This window comes from Diabrotica virgifera, chromosome 7 (genome assembly GCF_917563875.1).
Source record: "Diabrotica virgifera virgifera chromosome 7, PGI_DIABVI_V3a".
NCBI lineage: Eukaryota > Metazoa > Arthropoda > Insecta > Coleoptera > Chrysomelidae > Diabrotica > Diabrotica virgifera.
The window spans coordinates 233,602,234-233,622,928 of NC_065449.1; the positions used below are offsets into that span (position 1 = coordinate 233,602,234).

A 20,695-nucleotide genomic window follows, 5' to 3' on the forward strand; every position below is an offset into this window, starting at 1 on the left:
CGTCATCGCGCCCAGATGGATGACGTCACTAGTATGACATATATGCCAAAATATCGTAATTTCAAAATAAAAATCGACCTCTTTCGAGATTTTTCCTTAAAGTCGCCTTTTTACGAAATAACGAATTTATTCCTTTCATTTGCATCGTACTGTATAAACAAACATATGAGTGTTCAAAATTTAAAACTTTATTGTTTATTTATGACGCATAACGTAAAAAATTAACGTAAAAAGTGAAATTATGTATAGGTTATATCATTAGCTACCATCCGTAAAAGTTTCAAGTTTCTACATTGTAAAAAACAAGAGAATTTAGGCCTTTTTCCATTAAAATCGTTTTTTTTATTTAAACAATTAATAAACATAAACAAAAGTTTTTTGTTGTCTATTCGTGTATTGTCACCGCGAATGCATATGTCTGCAAATTTTCATTCATTTACATGGAAGAAAAGGTAGTCAAATTAACATCCAAAAATTTGACGCAATCTATTGAACTAAATAAAAGCGTTTAATAATAATAAATATAATTTATTAAAAAACATGTAATCTAATTTATTAAAATAAATATTATTAAACCATTTATTCTTTCTTCCTCAACTTATTACTACTCTTTTCTATGGACGACAACCAATCTTGTAACTCTTCGGGAAGTGGTGGTCTATAACTTTCATCACAACCAGTCAGTTTGGCCATAAGTTCTGGCACATTCAAACCAATGGTCGTTTGCTTGCTAAGAATTACAGCCCTTATGAAGTTGTCGTGCAAAGTGACGAATTGTTGTTCAATGTACATTGTTTTTTCGTCCCAATAGACAATCTAAAATTTAAATTAAATGACATTAATTAGTATAGTAAGATATCCCAATAGACGAATTCCAAGTCGATCAACAAATCAAATTTTTTTAACAAATTGAAGAGTCTCAGATGCAGAATCCACCAAAAATGGTAGATAGTTATTTAAATCTGAGACTATTCGTTTTGAAAGTTCTTTCTGGTACATCCTTAATCTGCGACTTTTTCAATTAATCAGACCGCAGACGATGAATATAGAAAACGAAAAGGAAACGATCACATTCCGCTTTCATTCGTCTAATGCATCCTAATGGGGATTTTGAATTATCTTTCAGATTCCCTTTAAATTGATGGTCCAGCTGTTTTTCGATTCAGAGGAGTGCACGCTAACGAACGCTGCTGATGACGCCTGCAATGGTAGAAACAGCCTGTCCAGCGGGTGTGCATCCCTCTGAATCGAAAACAAGCAAAACCATCATTTAAATTGTTCTATCTTTACTCGGATTTGAGTACTGAAAGCTCCTCTTCTGTCCTTTTTTCCTAGACGAATGAAAGCGGAATGTGATCGTTTCCTTTTCGTTTTTTTATATTTGTCGTCTGCGGTCTTGTTAATTGAAAAAGTCGCAGATTAAGGATGTACCAGAAAGAACTTTCAAAACGAATAGTCTCAGATTTAAATAACTATCTACCATTTTTGGTGGATTCTGCATCTGAGACTCTTCACTTTGTTAAGAGATGTCGCTGTATCGCGTCCTAATGGGGATTTTGAATTATCTTTCAGATTCCCTTTAAATTGATGGTCCAGCTGTTTTTCGATTCAGAGGAGTGCACGATAACGAACGCTGCTGAGGACGCCTGCAATGGTAGAAACAGCCTGTCCAGCGGGTGTGCATCCCTCTGAATCGAAAACAAGCAAAACCATCATTTATTATAATTTCAAAAAATTTTAAAAACGTGATTCTTTATTATACAGGGTGTCCAGAAACTCTACCGACAAACAAAGACAGGAGATTCCTCAGATAATTTTAAGACAATTTATCCCAATTCACCTAGTCCGAAAATGGTTCTTAAGGGAGCTAGAGCTCTTTGAAGATGGCGTCATGATTTTAGTTTTTCTTAAATACCTCCAGAACGCTTCCATTTATAAAAACAAAAATTGGTAAGCACATTTACTTAGAGATGAATCGATTCCATCCATTGCAAATTTCTAGTACCGGTCATAGGCGTCCATTTTGAGTAGAGCAACGGATATTTTATCGCAGAAATTTTTTGTCCTTAACTTTTATGCATTTTTGACACCGGATTATTAATTTGTAAGGTATTCTAGTACTATAAGGACTCTTACTTTAAGTCGGTAGGACACACCGTTTTCTAGAAAAGTCGATTTGAAAGTTTTTCGTTTTTGGAATTTGAAAAAAAAAATTAAAGGACTTTTCAACAAAAAACGAAGTATTTTACCAACATAAAGTAAGAGTAAATTTTAGTACTCGAATACCTCATAATTTAATAATTTAGTGTCAAAAATGCTTAAAAATTCAAGACAAAAAAGTTATGCTATAAAATAACTGTTGACCTACCCAAAACGGACGCCTATGACCAGTACTAAAAATTCGCAATTAATGAAATCGATTTATCTCTGGAATATAAATAAATGTACCAGTTTTCGTCTTTCTAAACAGTTTTTGTTATACTTCTTTAGGCGCGATTTCATTGAGGGTGAAATTTTATTAATCTGCGCGCATGCGCACACCGACAGTATGGTATTAGTCGTTATACGGGCTCTGATTGGGTGTTGAAATGATCTGTTAATAATTGTTCAATATGGAGGTTATCGGTAAACAAACATATTGTATAATATATTAGTTTTATTGTTGTGAGGACAGAAATAAAATCAAATTTATAATTATAGTGACTTTTTAAATAGTTTTGAAAAGCCGCAGCAGGTACGTAATTCTAAATGTTTCAGTTGTATTCCAATAAAACATTATCTTCATACCTATCTATTTGGAAAATGTAAAAAAATAATGTAGTTACCTATTAGTAGGCAATGCTTTAATTTACATAATCTGATTACGAACAAACTTTCTACAAATCTTCATCTAATATATCGTTTTCTTACTCTATATTTTGTTGTATTTTAATTCGACAAAAATCAAACTAATAATTTGATTAAATTCATATAAATAAACAAAATGTCAAAAAGTTTATGGTGTAAACGTTTAGTTTGTGTATATTCCCACATGACGTATACGCGAATGTGGTGCAGTGGGAAATCGCTTCGACTTTCGTACGGCGCGATAGACGTGAAGTGGGTTCAAGCCCCAAGTAAGTTGTTATTTTTTTTTATTTTTTTTTATAGATTTTATGATTGTAAAAGTATATTATTATATAATTTTTTTCAGAAAATACGTATATAATTAAAATTTTTGGCAACAATTATTGTTCAGAAATCATTTGTGGCATTTTTTAATGTGTTTGTGTGTGTTTTACTCTTTTATTTTTTTAATTTTTGGTACTGTTTTAATAACAGTTTTTGGAAAGTAGTAGAGAAACTGTTTAAAGTATATTGATTTCGTTGAAATCATATAATAGAAGTATAACTTCTTACGTGCGTACAAAGTACACACATTTTTTTTTAAACTTTTTTTTATTCAAAAAGCGAAAAATTTTCAAATTGATTTTTCTAGAAAACGGTGTGTCCTACCGATTTAAAATAAGACTACTTTTTAGTACTAGAATACTTCACAATTTAATAATCAAGTGTCAGAAATGCGTAAAAGTTAAAGACAAAAAAGTTATGAGATAAAATGTCCGTAGCCCTACCCAACGGACGCCTATGATCGGTACTAGAAATTTGCAATGTTTGGATTAGATTTATATCTTGAAGATAAATACGCGTACCAATTTTTGTTTTTATAAATAGAAGCGTTCAGGAGGTATTTAAGAAAAACTAATTACAAGACGCCATCTTCAAATAGCTCTAGCTCCCTTAGGAAGCATTTTCGGACTAAGTGAATTGGGTTAAATTATCTTAAAATTATCTTAAGAACTTCGTTTGTCGGTAGAGTTTATGGACACCCTGTATATACCAGTACAAACAATATTGCGATGGTACCAAGAAATCTATAATATCAAAACGAAATCAATGTATGAACAACAGCAGTTGAAAACCCTACAATATTTTCTCGAATTATTGCAGGCCAGTTTGACATTCATAATACCACAGCCTTAAAATTTTAAAGAGAAAAATTCCGTCAGTATAAATTTCAACATCATTAAGAAATAGGAGAAGAAGATGCTGAGATACGAGCGGAATTTTGTTTTAAAATTTTAGAGAGAGCTAATACTGACAGACAATAAAAAAACATTTGCTGCTTCAGGACCAAAGGAAGACCTTGTGTATGGGACGTGCAGAGCCGTCACCCTGGGCACTAGGTGCTCAGAAGGTCGGCTCTGATGTTATATTCGTATTTAGAAACACCAAAAACATATTTGTATCAATTTAGTTCGAAAGTATCACAAAAGATTTAGTATCTAAAGCCCTCGAGACTCCAGAAGGTGGTATGCCTCAGTAGTGAACCTGGGCACCAGGTACTCCAGGGGGTCAGATCTGATTATGTATTTGTATTCACGACCCCATAAACTCCCGAGTAATATGTTTGCATTAATTTAGGTCGAATACCCTCGAAACTCCAGATGACGTATCTTAGAAGTAACCCTGGGCACCAGGTGCTCCGGGAGTCGGTTCTGATGGCGTATTCATGTTCAGCGACCCCAAAAACCACCAAATAACAAAATCTTGCCCTTAATATACTGATTTTGATATGATTATGCACTTTTGGGTGACTTTTTTCATGACGTCATCCCGAAAATAATGCAAAAAAATTGCCAGTCGATACTGGATTGTAAATGAACTGGTTTAATTACACTTCAGTTACAAATTATTGTTTCTTCATTATCTATAAAGCATAGAAAAAATATCTTTTGGTTAATTCTTACGAAAAAAAGAACAAGTAAATAATAAAATTGTCAGGAAACAACAAAATCGAAGAATTTAATATAGTTTGCAATTATATGAATAAGAATGTTGATAAAAAAACATTAAGATAAAATTAGACTGGAAGAAACCAGCTTAAAACAAAAAAGTCTTTAAATGAATGTAATTTTTTTTATGTAAATACGTACTTTTGTAGTAACTTTGTAAGTGTTGAACCAAGGAATTGTTCTTCTGTACCGAATGTTTGAAGCTGTTTGTAAAGCATGGCCCTTATTCTTTTTTATTAGGTCATATAACCCTGTTACAAAGTAAAAATGAAATCTTGCAAAATCCAGCTCGCGAATATATCTGGCATTGTTCATATGCGAGAAAAATATGTCCATATCTTGTGACGTGCAGACTCCTAAAACAAAAAAAAAACGACCAATATAACTTAATATGTAATGTTACTGGTATGAGTGTAACTTCTACTAACGGCTTTATGAAATAGGCAACTTACACATTTCTGTTTTATCATATAATGATTTTCAGTTTCGTTTAACACGTTGACGGACATTGAGTCGATAGTGTAAGCAAGTGTTGTGACACTATATTTATGTATTGTGGAAAGTAGAATAGGGAAATTGCTGAATTTCTTAGTTTATGGAAACAATGAGTTTTTAACATTTATTGCAAACATGCGGACGACGACCATTATTGTTTAATACATTTATTATGGATATGACACCGATTTTTTGTTAAAACTCGTTATTTTAAAAAGACGTCTACAGACGTTGTGTCACATTACATCAATGGAAATTAGACGTCTATAGACGTTCTGTCCGTCAACGTGTACAAAATAAGATTTCCAAAATTTCACGCCTCAAATCATCATAGAAAGTTGAAATTTAAAATCTCTTTTGTACTTAAATCATTTTAAACAATCAACGATTGTGACGTCATACAATACTTTGTAATGGTATTTCTCCTAGAAATGCCAAATATAATTTGGCATATATAAAATGGCTCCTCTATATAAAATTATATATCATTTTGTTTACTTTGGAGTTTAATGCAGTTTTTGAAGAGATAGTATACTTATGTACACTATGTATACAATACTTATACTATAAGTGTTGTTTTGTACCATTTTGTTAAAGAACAACCATTAAAACGCATAGCAAAATATTTATTAGCTAACTAGTTGATAAGAAATGGATTTTAATAAAGTGGTTACATGTATGTTGAAAGGTCATTAAAGATATTTTAGTTCATTCGAAGCTTATTTTAATGTATTTAATATCTGTTGTCTACTTAGTAGTTTTTTTGATAAATCATATTACGAAAAAAAAACAACAGCAATAGATTTCGTCTTAGAATAACCCAATTTTTTAAAAAGTGATTTCAAAGCGAAAAAGGGAATTTTTATATAATTTAAATCGTAAGATAAAAAAGAGTCTTCATTGATAAACATCCCAAATTTCAGCTCTCAATATTTATAAACCACTGCGCTGTGTTAAAAACAATATTCCCGGTCTATGGTTTGTATACAAACTTTCATTTTTTTTCTAACGATATATTTAAAATTTATTGGTATGACTTCAACATTATTCTGATAGCGCTTTATTTCTTAATCACCCTATATTTTATGAATTATTAGAACTCATTATAGTTAGGTTTTTTTATCAGGTGCGCACCATTATTTATGTGCGTCATTTGTTATTTAACTAATTATCCAGAAAGTGAAACTTGTTATTTAATTATACTTGATGTCACAGCCGTATATTAATAGAAAATAGTTAAATAATAAAGAACTATTTAAACTACAATAAAAATAAAATAAAATAAAGAAAATAAAAATTAAATAGATCTGCATAAATAAGATGACAAAACATGTTAAAGAATCTACAGGACATTTGAGACCATTACAATGACCTCAATGGTCAAAATTTGATGGAGAATTATTGAAAATGCAGTGCCAATCAAACTGTAAATTTCTCGAATCTCTTATCAGACTTTTTAATAATATTTTTTGTAACAGCCAGGATTACTCTGAAGAATTTTGTCGCCATACCGAAAAAACCAAAAGCAAGGTCTTGTTTTATAACGAAACAAAACATAAAAGAATAAACATTACCAGAGAACGGTAGTTCTCGCCAGTGGCGCACACTTACACCCCTACACGTGACACTATATGTATTTTCACGAAATTTTCGATTTTCTAAATCTGACGGAATTGAAAATTGCGCCAACTCCCATCTTAAAGTTCAGGAAAAGACTCACCCATCCATATATCAACCATCCATTTTGGTTCAAGGTTGTGGATTTTACGGCCCTTCCTATTTAGGGCCTGTTTTTCGTTGTCGTCCCCAAAACTCAAAAAAATTCGAAAATTTAAATCCCACCTTTGCGGCTTATAATAGTACTGATCATTACCTTTTAACGCATGTCTAATTTTAAAAATCGGATGTACGTGACTGGAAAAGTTAAACCGATCTGAATTTTTTTTCTGTGTTTGAAGAGAGGGTTAGGGCCGATTCAGAACCGGTGTAGTTTGTGACTTTTTACCACCCATAAGCCAGCTATAGGACTTGGTAGGTACAAAATGGCATCTTTTTTGGAGGTATATATCTTCGGTTCAAGAAGAGAAAGGAGAACTGCAAATACACCAAATCACCAAATACACCAAATGGTTTCTAAGCCGTCAGGACCAGATATACACACGGCTCAGCATCACCGAAAAACTGAAAAACTAAACTTTGAAAATTTTGGGTTTTTCGACAATTACAAACTGAGTGTTTGTAGAAGGACTCTAGACGAATCTGACCGTGTATACCTCATATCCGGAAAAATCCGAATTTTTAAGTTATAGGCTTCATAACTATGATCAAATCTATTTCCTACGGGACAAACGGTTTTTCAAGCTCAACAGTTGCTGTAATAGATTCAGTTATCATACTTGACCTTAGATGCATCAGATACTATTTGTCCATACCTTTCAAACTCATGTTTAGTTATCAAAATCGGTTAAGCCGTTTAGAAGTTATTAAGCTACAAAAGTATAATAAAATTAACGATCATTCCTGAAATGGTTTATGTAGTTGTAGTGGTTACGACGCTAAATTTGATCTAGCAACGGGCAATCCGAGTCCATTAACCGGCCATTCCAATATTTTTTTTTAATCTATTTCGAGTAGAAAAAAAATCTAATGTACATTCGATGGACACTAGACCATTTGGGAGATAATGCGACAAAAGCGACCATTTATAAAACTTAACGTGTAATCGAGAAAAATTGCATTCAATTTCATACAATTAATTTATAAAAAACTTTGACAAACTCCTCATACAAGAATAAAAAACCGCTAAACGTAAAAATGCCGCAGTAAAAATGAGTGGTGCATACAATATTCCAGGTACAAAATATCTGATATAAATATTACGTGGCGCGAAAATATATTTTTATTTTGATGCAAAATAAAATTTTAGTTTTATTTTAAACGATTTTTCCATAATATTTGCTAAATTTCAAATAAACGCGCCACAAAAGAGTTTCAAAATTCAAACTGTATCAAAGTTACTTTTTTGTGGCGCGTTTTACTTCAAATTTAGCAAATATTATGGAAAAATCGTTTAAAATAAAACTAAAATTTTATTTTGCATCAAAATGAAAATACATTTTCGCGTCACGTAGTATTCATATCAGATCTTTTGTAGCTGGAATATTGTATGCGCCACTCATTTTTACTTTACTTGTTTACATATAACATAAGAAATAACATTTTTATCAAAAAAAAACATGGTGGAAGTGCACATGTGAAAGGTAATGACTTAAAATAAACAGTGGAAGCTCCAACTAACGAAATTACAAAAAAAAATGAAAGATATAAACAAAATAAAATTTACGATGGTAATCCAATAAATCCGCGCAGAAATGAATAGGTAAAAAGAAGACTGTAAAATTAGTTGACGTATATTTCTTAAATAAGAATGAGTTTGTATAAACATAAACTTACTGTATGTAAATTTAAGGAATTTATCAATATTGCGTATAGTAATTAGTTGTTTTGAAACTTTTAACCTTATTAAAATATACAAGCTGCTGTACAATGGTATTTGGCTGTAAATTGCTCATTGTTCAATAAACCTTTTGTCATATAATGAATATGCTTATTAAGCTATACGATTTTATACTTTGTAGTTATTTTTGGATTAAACTACAATTTTTTGTAAGGTGAAATACATTTTTAGATTTGCTTTTGACGCTGACATTAAAACTTGACATTGAGAATTGCAAAGATTTCTTAGATTTCTTCAAAAACGAGTGGTATAAAATATCTACGATATTTTTTCTTATATGTCAATATTCATTCATATTAAAACAGTCCACATTTGATAACATTTTTCAATTGCCTTGCAATTGGGTGAAAACAATAAGTAATACTTTCATAAGAGATCCCCATAACTAAATACAGGTTGACTGTTTTCAATTATTTCGATTTTTCTAAAAATGTAAGTTTCTAACAAAATTAAATATCTACCATTCCATTACTAGGAGACAAACTTAAGAAAAAAAATAGCAAACACGTTGAACGCCGCAATGTATATAATGTTACGGCTCTCTGGGCCGACTTGCCGTGGTCCATACGGTAGGTATAGCAGTCACTGTGAAGCAAGTGGGATTCGCACGGCCCTGTAAGTAAAATAAGCGTGAATTGTATATGATTCGCGCGGCGTTCAACGTGATAATAATAATATTAAGAATATTCAAAAATAACAAAAATATTATTAAGAATATTTAAGACAAACTTGTTTTATTTAAACAGATATTTTTTGTTTTGACAAAATTTTTTACAACGTCTTCAAAATATTAAATTGTTATATTAGCACACTCAAGCTGTAATAAGGTATTTATTTTACATGAAACATGCTGTATAATAAAATTTAACTTGTTATTATTTCACCATATAGGTACATATTTGAATTTGACCTATATGTGGCATTGAATACTATTCTTATTTTAACTGGCACACCCTATATTTTGAGCTCAATTCACCAATTAGTTTTTCAAATAGTTTGTTCATAGTGGTCATTTTTTGAGAATAATATAAGACATACATTAATGAGGATATGGGAATTCTACGGGAATCGTATGACAGATGAAAGGTTTTAATTTTACCACCACAATAATTATACTAAATTTACAATCAAGATGCTGGAGAAATAAACAAACCAAGAAGACACGTTGAATGCTACTAGGAGCACTCCCGAATCATAATTTACAATGTATACAGGGTGAGGCAGATAAAAGTCCTATTAGAAATATGTCGAGAACTAAAGGAAACAGAATCATGAAAATTGAAATGAAGGGGTTTTGAAGAGTGATCTCTTTAATGAAAGTATTTTCATCGATTTGCTACTTCCGGTTATACCGGAAGTGGCTTATAACTTCGTTTTTTTTTAAATGGAACATCCTGTATATTTTTACATTGTTGGATTCTCCTGGATGTCTGCTTTCTTAAAATATGAGGTTTTGTAATGTTATACAGGGTAGTTTAAAAGATAATTACGTTTTTTTCTTAATTTCCTAGCAAGATTCACACCCTGTAGAATTGTAGTAGTTTGACATCAAAAACTCTATTTATGTTCAAATGATTCTTAATATAGTCTACTATTGTTAAAAATTGTTAGTATAGGTAAATGTTGAAATGTACTATACAGGGTTAGTCGAAACTCGGAAAGAGTATTTTCTGAATTTTCTTAAATGGAACACCCTATATTTTATTATTGTAATGAAATGATATTTTATGCTACTTTTTTATTTCTTAAGCATTATCTATACCTAACTGCTTTAATTTGTGAGTTATTGGTGATTCAAGCCAGACATTAATTTCAACAAAAAATACGTGAAATTTTATTAGGTTGGCCGTGAAAATATTCAGTCACAATTAATTTTTCGGAAATAAATACATATTAATCTAGACTGACCTTTAAAATTGCCAATAATGGTTGAGCTATCAAAATACCTACGTAGTTAACATTTTTGGCGCGATTAACAATTAAGCACAAATTAAAGCATTTAGGTATAGGGAATGCTTAAGAAATAAAAAAAGTACCATAAAATGGCTTTTCATTGCAATACTAAAATACAGGGTGTTCCATTTAAGAAAATTCAGAAAATCCTCATTCCGAGTTTCGACCAACCCTGTATACTAAAATTGAACATTTAGCTATACTAATAATTTTTAATAATAGTAGACTATATTAAAAATCATTTTAACATAAATAGAGTTTTTGATATTCAACTACTACAATTCTACAGGTTGTGAAAGTGGCTACGAAAATAATAATAAAACGTAATTAGCTTTTAAACTACCCTGTATCATATTACAAAACTGCATATTTTAAGAAAGAAGACATCGAGTGGAATCTAAAGATGTAAAAATATACAGGGCATCCCATTTAAAAAAACGAAGTTTTAAGCAACTTCCGGGGTATAACCGGAAGTGGCAAATTGATGAAAATATTTTTATTAAATAGATCACCCTTCAAAACCCCTTCATTCCAATTTTCATGATTCTGCTGCCTTTAGTTCTCTAAATATTTCTAATAGGCCAGTTATCTGCCTCACCCTATATACATTGTAAATCTCAAATCATGATTTCCAAAGTTTATACATTGTAAATTATGATTCAGGAGTGCTCCTAGTAGCATTTAACGTGTCTTGGTTTGTTTATTTCTACTGTATCTTGAATGTAAATTTAGATTAGGTCCAAAAAGTTTAAAAAAATCAGTTTTGTAAACAAAATCGTTTTATCAAATTTATGTTATTTTTAACTAAACTAAAAGGAAAAGTGATTATGGGGCGATTAGGTAAAAAAAGGGTTTTTTGTTTAAATTCGCAGCTAATTTATATAATAACACTGGTCAACATGGAAAAATGAACAGACACTTTGATGGGTGTTCTTAACTAATTTTGGGTCGCTGAACTCGAATATGACCTCCGTTTTTTCCATCACCCTCCATTTTTCCGCTCCCCCCTATTCTTGCCAAAATAGTGGTGAAATAGGTAAATTTCGTTTAATTTGCTCATTTCGCCGCGATAAATGCCAACTTATAGATTAAAATTACAGTAAAATAATGATTAAGATTATGCCCAACGATAAACATAATTCGGGATCCGAGGGGGCGAAAAAAGGGGAAGAAAGGGGTATTTTTCTGAAAAAAACGTAAAAAATCAGCATTTTTCAGTATTTTTTTTTGGAAAAAAAGCGACATTACAGGCCTTTTGCCATTTTTTACACCTTCCCACTACCCCTTTGCACCTTCCTATCTCTCTTTTTCACCCCCCTTCTCTCTTTTACACTACTTGAATTCGCAAGCAAGCACCTGTCATTGCGGTGAGCGTGTTGTTCGAGACAGGCTGTCTCGAAGTTTTTAAAAGTGAGGTGTTTGCGTTTAGCACACGTGTTTTTTTTTTCTGTGCTTCAAGTACATTTCTTTGTAAAGTTTTTGGAGTTACAATGCCGCGTTTTTGTAAGAATGATGTGAATTCTTTCTGTTATATTTGTGGAGAAGTAACTTTTAAGAATCAAAGGAGACCTTTAAATAAGATGGTTCGAAAAGCTTATGAGCATTATTTCGGTTGCAAAGTCGAGGATCAAGACAAGCCATAGGCCCCAAAATTATGTTGCAATAGTTGTTACACTAATTTAAGTTCGTGGTTACGTGGGAAATCACGTCCGATGTCCTTCGCTGTACCAATGTTCTGGCGTGAGCCCACTTCTCATGCCGAGGACTGTTATTTTTGTATGACGAAAATATCTGGATTTTCGCGAAAATCGAAACGTACCATCACTTATCCGAATATCCCTTCGGACATTAGACCCGTGGAACATAGTAATAGGCTGCCTGTTCCCATACCACCCGTAAACTACACCCTAGATGATGAAGAATCAGCAACTGAACAGAATGCGTCACCACTGGAAGAGGAGACCTCACATGGGAGCCAAGATGGAGACTACACGCCTAACGGTTCGAACGAACCACAACTTTTTACTCAGGAGGAATTGAACGACTTAGTTCGCGATTTAGACCTGCCTAAAATAAAAGCTGAGCTTCTTGGTTCACGACTTCAGCAGAAAAATCTCCTGCAGAAAGATGTCAATATGACGTTTTTCAGAAAAAGAAATTCCGCCTTCATTTCTTTTTTCTCGCGAGATGATGATGATGAAGATTTAATTAGCTGTAACAACATTGCAGGACTAATGACTGAGCTAAAAATACCATACGTATCTGAAAACTGGAGACTTTTCATTGATTCCTCAAAAACTAGTTTAAAAGCGGTTTTACTTAATAATGGAAATGATCTACCATCGGTCCCTGTTGCCTATGCAACCAGTATGAAGGAAACATATGACAATCTAAGAAAAATTTTGGAAAAAATTACTTACGATCATCATCAATGGAATGTTTGTGCTGACCTCAAAGTAGTGGCAATATTAACTGGATTGCAAGCTGGATACACTAAATTTTGTTGCTTTCTTTGTGAATGGGACAGCCGTGCTAAAGATCAACATTATGTGCGAAAAGACTGGCCCTTGCGCGTGAATGATTTTCCCGGTTGTAAAAACATCGCTTTTGGTGCCTTAGTAGACAAAAAAAAATCATTATACCTCCACTTCACATTAAGCTGGGCCTTTTTAAACAATTTGTTAAGGCTCTAAATAGGGATGGTAAAGGATTCTTATACCTGAAGCAAAAATTTCCGCATATAAGTGATGCCAAAATCAAAGAAGGCGTATTTGTGGGACCCCAGATTAAACAGTTATTTGATGACGATGCTTTCTCCAACAGTTTGTCAAGAAAAGAGAAAAGAGCCTGGGAATCTCTTGTTTTTGTTTGTCGCAATTTTCTTGGAAACAAAAGGTCAGATGACTATCAACAACGAATTGATGAGCTACTTAAACCTTACAAGGCTTTAGGTTGCAATATGTCATTGAAAGTCCATTTTCTCCACTCCCACCTGAGTTTTTTCCCGGAAAATTGTGGAGCCGTTTCGGACGAGCATGGTGAAAGATTTCATCAGCAGATTGCCCAAATGGAGAAGAGATACGCTGGAAAACGGAACCCTAGTATGTTGGCGGACTACTGTTGGACTCAAATTCGAGAAACACCGGAGGACGCTTACAAACGGAAAAAAATTTCCAAGTAGATGCAGGTATGTTTTTTTTCAGACTTTTTGATTGCTTAGCCTTATGATTAATTTCAATACTTTTTCTCCCCCTCCACCTTGTCTAATCATATTTTTGTCATAATTCTCAGATACAATCAAAACCACATAAGAGTTTGTTTCAAATAAATAGGTAACTTCTTTTTTTTTTGTACATCCATATTTATGTTTTTTTTTTCTTGTTGAAGAACGAGGGGGCTTTAAGGGGGGAGGGTGAAAAAGAGAGATATGATGATGCAAGGCGGTTCAAGGGGGGTATTGGGAAGGTGTAAAAAATGGCAAAAGGCCTGTAATGTCGCTTTTTTCCAAAAAAAAATACTGAAAAATGCTGATTTTTTACGTTTTTTTCAGAAAAATACCCCTTTCTTCCCCTTTTTTCGCCCCGTCGGATCCCCAATTATGTTTAGCGTTGGGCATAATCTTAATCATTATTTTACTGTAATTTTAATCTATAAGTTGGCATTTATCGCGGCGAAATGAGCAAATTAAACGAAATTTACCTATTTCACCACTATTTTGGCAAGAATAGGGGGGAGCGGAAAAATGGAGGGTGATGGAAAAAAACGGAGGTCATATTCGAGTTCAGCGACCCAAAATTAGTAAAGAACACCCATCAGAGTGTCTGTTCTTTTTTTTTCATTTTGTTTTGTTGACCAGTGTAATTATGGAACGTATTTAATAGTTTTGTTTTGTCTTCTTAGTCTCATTTTAAAGATAAAGATTTAAAGTTTTATTAGAACGATAAAAAATCATTTAGCAAACAATTAAAAATTGGAAATTTTTGAAAAACATATTTTTTAATCGTTTGAACATACTTATTAGGTACAGTGTTATTGAAAAATAAAAAGAGCAAATATTTTAACAGAGATAATCAAAAATAATGTTTGGAAAATGAATTACTGATGATGTCAATTAATGATGATGATGTCGAATGATAAAAAAAATTAATGGAATTATTTATGTGGCATGGATAATGTAAACATAGACATAAACATAATATGGCAGTAAACTGGAAATAAACGAGCAGTGTAGTATCGGATATAAAAAATTCCATTCCAATGAAATCGAAGTTATATTCTTTTAGAATTATCAAATTAAATCATTGAAAGGAATATCCTTGGGAGTCATATGTACCTAAAGACGTTGTTTCTTAATGAATATTTTTTTGTGTATAAGGCTTTTGTAGGCCTCAACAAAAATATATGTGCGCCGGGAGCGAGTTGCAGGGGGTACCTTCCTATACGAAAACAAAGTATGTAGTTATACATGTATTGTTCTATATTTTGTTTTCGTTGAGAACATAGGCGCAAAATTTCCGGCTAATGTTTTTTAAATGCATTCATTTCTTTTCGAATTTTGAAAAAACTAATAACTATTTTTGAAAAATTTAAACGCAGAATAAAAGATAACATTATTACCGAGGGTCGAAATTTCCTTAGAGTAAACACAAAGTTTCTTTTGAGTGAGATATTTGAAATTAAAAATTAGACTCAATTTTCTTTTTTTTTTTCACCCCTGTAACCTAATAGAGTTAACATTATAAAAGTTTTCAGCGACTTTAAGCCCTCGATAATAATATAATCTTTTATTCTGCGTTTAAAGTTTTCAAAAAGGGTTACTAGTTTTCTCAGGATTCGAAAAAAAAAATGAATGCATTTAAAAAGCATTAGGCTGAAATTTTGCACCTACGCTCTTAATAGTAGGCTTAGATTCAGATGCACCCCATGAAGTTCAGATGCACCTCTGAAATAATTCCTGACGGCGTCCTTGAAGACACATTTAATAAAATTTATTATATTTAATTAAAGTGCTATATACAGGGTGTAACAAAAATACAGGTCATAAATTAAGTCACATATTATGGGACCAAAAATAGGTCGATTGAACCTAACTTTCCTTAGTACAAATGTGCATACAGGGTGATCAACTTCTGTGACAAAGTCAAATATATCTGTTATTATAAAATATATGAAAAAAAGTTATTAATAAAAGTTATAGACACTTTTAATGTACATATTTTAAAATTAGTGAGAAATATACAGGGTCCTCCATAACACGGTGCCAAACTAAAGTTATGTTTTTTTAAATAGAACACCCTGTATTTTATTAAAAATCTGGTTTCTCTACATTTTTCTGATTAAAAAGATGTAACACCTGTCTAGGGTTATACTGAGTGTTTCAAAGCTAGGAGCACTTTTATCAAAAAATCACACTGATTTGATCGCCCTGTATGATTCTAACAGTATAATATAAACCTATTTTTTACTGTTGCTGACTGTCAACATTAAAGTAGTTTTGCAACAACGTACAATTTTTTTATCACTACACAAATTTTACACAGGGTAAGTGAAAATGCAAATAAAAGATTTTCTTCATATTTTTAAATGGAACACCCTGTATTTTATATTACCATCGGAAAGTTCTTTCATTATACTTGCATATCTTTTAAATATTCCCTATACCTAAAGTTGTTAGTTTTCGAGATATTTTAGTTTCATTGTGGATAATTCATAGATACGTTTATTACAGTAAATTAATTACCCTTAATAATAGAAACCTCCAATGAGTTTGTTAATGATAATTAAAATTAGACTGCATTTAATTTTTTCTACAATTTTATGGTAAATTCTATACAATAACGACAATTTTATATTTACTAACAAAATGGTATTACTTTTCCGCGAAGAAATGGGAACTATAAATTGCTGCTAGTTCTTGTTTAAGGTGGCTTTAAAGTAATTGACACAAGAACTGTCAGATGTAAGATTTTAATTATCTGTACGTTTTTACTTTTGTTATTGATTATAATTATTTGCCATATTGTTATATTTGTTACCTAACAATGAATTTTAGCCGTAAAGAAATGACAGACATGATACGGATTTTAGGAGAGTGTTTCAAAAACTCATTAGTTGCCACAAGAATTTATAAGGAACGGTGTCCATAGCATCAACAACCAAATAAGAGAGCATTTGACCACTTATTAGACAGGTTTAATCGTACTGGTTCTGTTTATGAAGCAAAGGAAAAAACAAAAATCATTATTACGGATGAAAATTAATTAAATGTTTTACTGCCTGTTACAGAAAATCGTCATACAAGTATTCAAAATATTACAAGAGAGCAAGATATAAGTTATGGATCGATCCAAAACATACTCAAGAAAAACAGCATGCACCTATATCATATACAATTACATCAGGAACTTATTGGGGATAATTTCGAACGAAGAGTACAATTTTGTCAATGGTCACAAAAACAAATATTTATACTGAGAGATTTTTTTGAGTTTGTCCTTTTTTTGGAGACGAGGCAACATTCCACAAAAATGGTAGTGTAAACAGACACAATTTTCATTATTATTCCACAACCAATCCATACTGTGCTCAGACACATAGTCAAACGAGATGGTCCTTAAATGTTTGGGGTGGAATCATAGGCAATTACGTTATAGTTCTATTTTTCTTTGAGGAATCGGTAAATGGTGAGGTTTATTTAAATTTTCTAGTGAATCATTTACCTATTCTACTTGAAAATGTACCATTAAACATCCGGCAACATATGTGGTACCTTCACGACGGAGCCCCTGCTCACCAAAACGCACTTGTCAACGGTGAACTCGATGAACTATTTCCTGAAAGATGGATAGGAAGAGATGGGCCAGTTCACTGGCCACCCAGATCACCAGAATTAAACGAAGGGGACTTCTTTTTTTTTTAGGTTATATTAAAGATGTAGTGTATAGGGCACCTCCAACAATAGTTGACGATATGAAAATAAGGATTCAAAACGCCTTTCAAAGTGTCACACAACAAATGCTTACAAACATCAGTAGGTCTTTCGAAACTCGTCTCGAGGCTTGTGTAGACGTTATGGGAGGTCATTGTGAACACCTTTTATAACATAAGAACGTAATAACATATGTATGTTAAACATATTTTTTATTTAATTTAGTTTTTTAAATAAATTTTAATAAATTAAAGTATTGTTATTAATAACTAAGTAATACATGCTCTTATCAACAATAAAACTAAAGTATCTCGAAAACTAATAACTTTAGGTATAGGGAATATTTAAAAGATATGTAAGTACAGTAATAGAACTTTTCGATAATAATATAAAATACAGGGTGTTCTATTTAAAATTATAAATAAAATCTTGTATTTACATTTTGACTTACCCTGTATACAATTTGTGTAGTTATAAAAAAATTGTACATTGCTGCAAAACTACTTTAATATTGACAGTCAAAAACATTAAAAAAATAAGTTTATATTACACCGTTAGAAACATACAGGGCGATCAAATCAGTATGATTTTTTAATAAAAGTGCTCGTAACATTGAAACACTCAGTATAACCCTCGACAAGTGTTATATTTCTAGAATCAGAAAAATGTAGAGAAACCAGATTTTGAATAAAATATAGGGTGTTCCATTTAAAAAAACATAACTTTGGTTTGGCACCGTGTTATGGAGGACCCTGTATATTTCTCACTAATTTTAAAATGTGTACATTAAAGGTGTCTATAACTTTTATTAACAACTTTTTTTCATATATTGTATAGTAACAGATATATTGGACTTTGTCACAGAAGTTGATCACCCTGTAGAAAACTATTTGAGGTTTCTTATTGAAAACGGACATGGCGAATTCTTATGACAGAAACATCTTAAAAAAATTTTAGTGAAATTTCTGCACTCCATAAAAATTTTATGGGGTTTTGTTCCCTTAAACTTTTGTGTACGTTCCATTTAATTTATTATTGTGGCACCATTAGTTAAACACAATGTTTTTAAAACTTTTTGCCTCGTATTACCTTTTCGAAAAGCTCGTTTATCGAGATATTTTGAATATTTGTCAAGTTCACCACATTTTTGTATACTGTTAATAGAGACCTGGTAATAATAATGATTATGTATTTCATTCATAGGAGATTCTGACCAATAGAAAGCTACAGAAATAAAAATTAAACTGATTATTTTTTTATGATTTTAACTTCCAATCCTATAGTAAGATATTTGATCACGTGTTTAATTCTGTCCAATCAGATTAAAATTATACTGAGAATTATCTACTGTAGAAAATTACCGATAGAATTTTCCAGAGTGTCACTCAGGAAAAATTCGATAATTTTAGAGCTCTTGTGAAATTACTATTGAAAATTTATTTATAAATTACAGTTTGAGGTATATTTTGAACCATATTAAAAAAGAAGTCACATCTTATAGAAGGTGCAATATCGGAAAAATACTAAGAGGAAAAAAGTTTAAAAACACTGTGAACTAATAGTACCGCAATAATAGTTTAATTGGAACATACACAAAACTTTAAGGGGTTTAAAGGCACAAAACCCCCATAAAATTTGTATGTAAACATATTAAAAAAGAAGCCGCATCTCGATTAAACGGGTTGATCGAAAAAATACTAAGAGGCAAAGTAGTTTTAAAAACATTGTGTTTAACTAATAGTACCACACAAATAATTTCATTGGAACGTATATAAAAATTTGGGGGAGTTTAAAGGAAAAAAACCCCCATAAAATTTGTATGGGATGAACAAATTTCACTATAATTTCTTTTTAAGATGTACCTGCAATAAGAATAGCACATGTCTATTTTTCTTAAAAAGTCTCTAATATTTTTCGATATATCGGAAAAAATCGAGTTTCATTTTGTAACTTCAAAGGGCTATAACTTTTTTGTGTGCATGTTTGTACTAATGTAAATTAGGTTCAATTGAACTATTTTTGGTCCCAGAATATATGTGATTTCATTTATGACCTGTATTTCTGTTAAACCCTCTATATTGTGTAAGAATCAAGGGTGGCATAAAAGAGAAAAAAAGTTGTCAGAACTGGAATTGAAAAAAATTGTGACTTACCGTATATATGAGTGCCATCCTCAAGCTTCTTCTTTTTCTCAAAAAATTTGCTGAATCCTATAGTAAAAGCGATTCTTATGAAATAGTTCACGTCCAGAAAGACATAAAGTAAAGCAATAACTGTGACCACAGCCGAATAGCACAAAAGGCAACAACTAACATCTAAACTCATGTTTCTGAAATAAATAAAAATATCTCAAGTGTTGCTTATCAGTACCGATAAGACTTGTCGCGATTTTTAATATATTATGTACTATTTTTGGTACCTACAAGTCCAGTCGAATGGTCATGATCGCACTGCTTGACCCTGCGGTAGCAAGTATCGAAGATGGACACGAGGTTCCTATAACCGTGTAGGTACCGTTTGGGTTAATAACCTGTTGCTGCGTTGCCGAGCTAAGAAAGTAGGTAAATATGCTAAGTTTAAAAAAAATATGCACATAATCATTAACAGATATTATATGTATTATTAACGTTATTATTGACGATCGTAGTAACAGTATTTTTATTTGGTTAAGCAAGGATTGTGAGCAACAGCTGCGCATAAAATAGGTAATGGATTTCGCCTAAAAGACTCAACCATTGAACAAGTACACAGGATCGTTAACTTGATATAAACTATATTTTAAGAAAAGAGTTACTGCTATGCAGTTATCCTGGACATAACTCTAAAGTTTGGCACCTCTGATTGCGTTATACATATTGCTACATAAGCAATCTTATCTTGAAGAAAGTCGCTTCCAAGTAAAATATGATGATTTTTCAACAAACAGTCATCCTATAAAAGCTGGTGTGCCCTAAGGAAGAATACTTA

General features: G+C 31.8%; 1 protein-coding gene across 2 annotated transcripts; it reads right to left on the reverse strand.

The window, feature by feature from the left end:
- Nucleotides 1-507: 507 nt before the first annotated feature.
- On the reverse strand, nt 508-20,274 carry LOC114348195 (protein THEM6). 2 transcript variants are annotated; one of them, XM_028298811.2, is made up of 4 exons: nt 20,152-20,274; nt 19,882-20,057; nt 4,977-5,191; nt 508-816 (listed from the first exon to the last, which is right to left on the reverse strand). In XM_028298811.2, the coding sequence occupies exons 1-4, from the start codon at nt 20,169-20,171 to the stop codon at nt 580-582; spliced, it is 648 nt and encodes a 215-aa protein (XP_028154612.2). In that variant the 5' UTR covers nt 20,172-20,274; the 3' UTR covers nt 508-579. The 2 variants fall into 2 exon arrangements, with proteins under 2 accessions (XP_028154612.2, XP_028154618.2); XM_028298817.2 differs by having other exon boundaries at nt 20,148-20,163.
- Nucleotides 20,275-20,695: the final 421 nt, after the last annotated feature.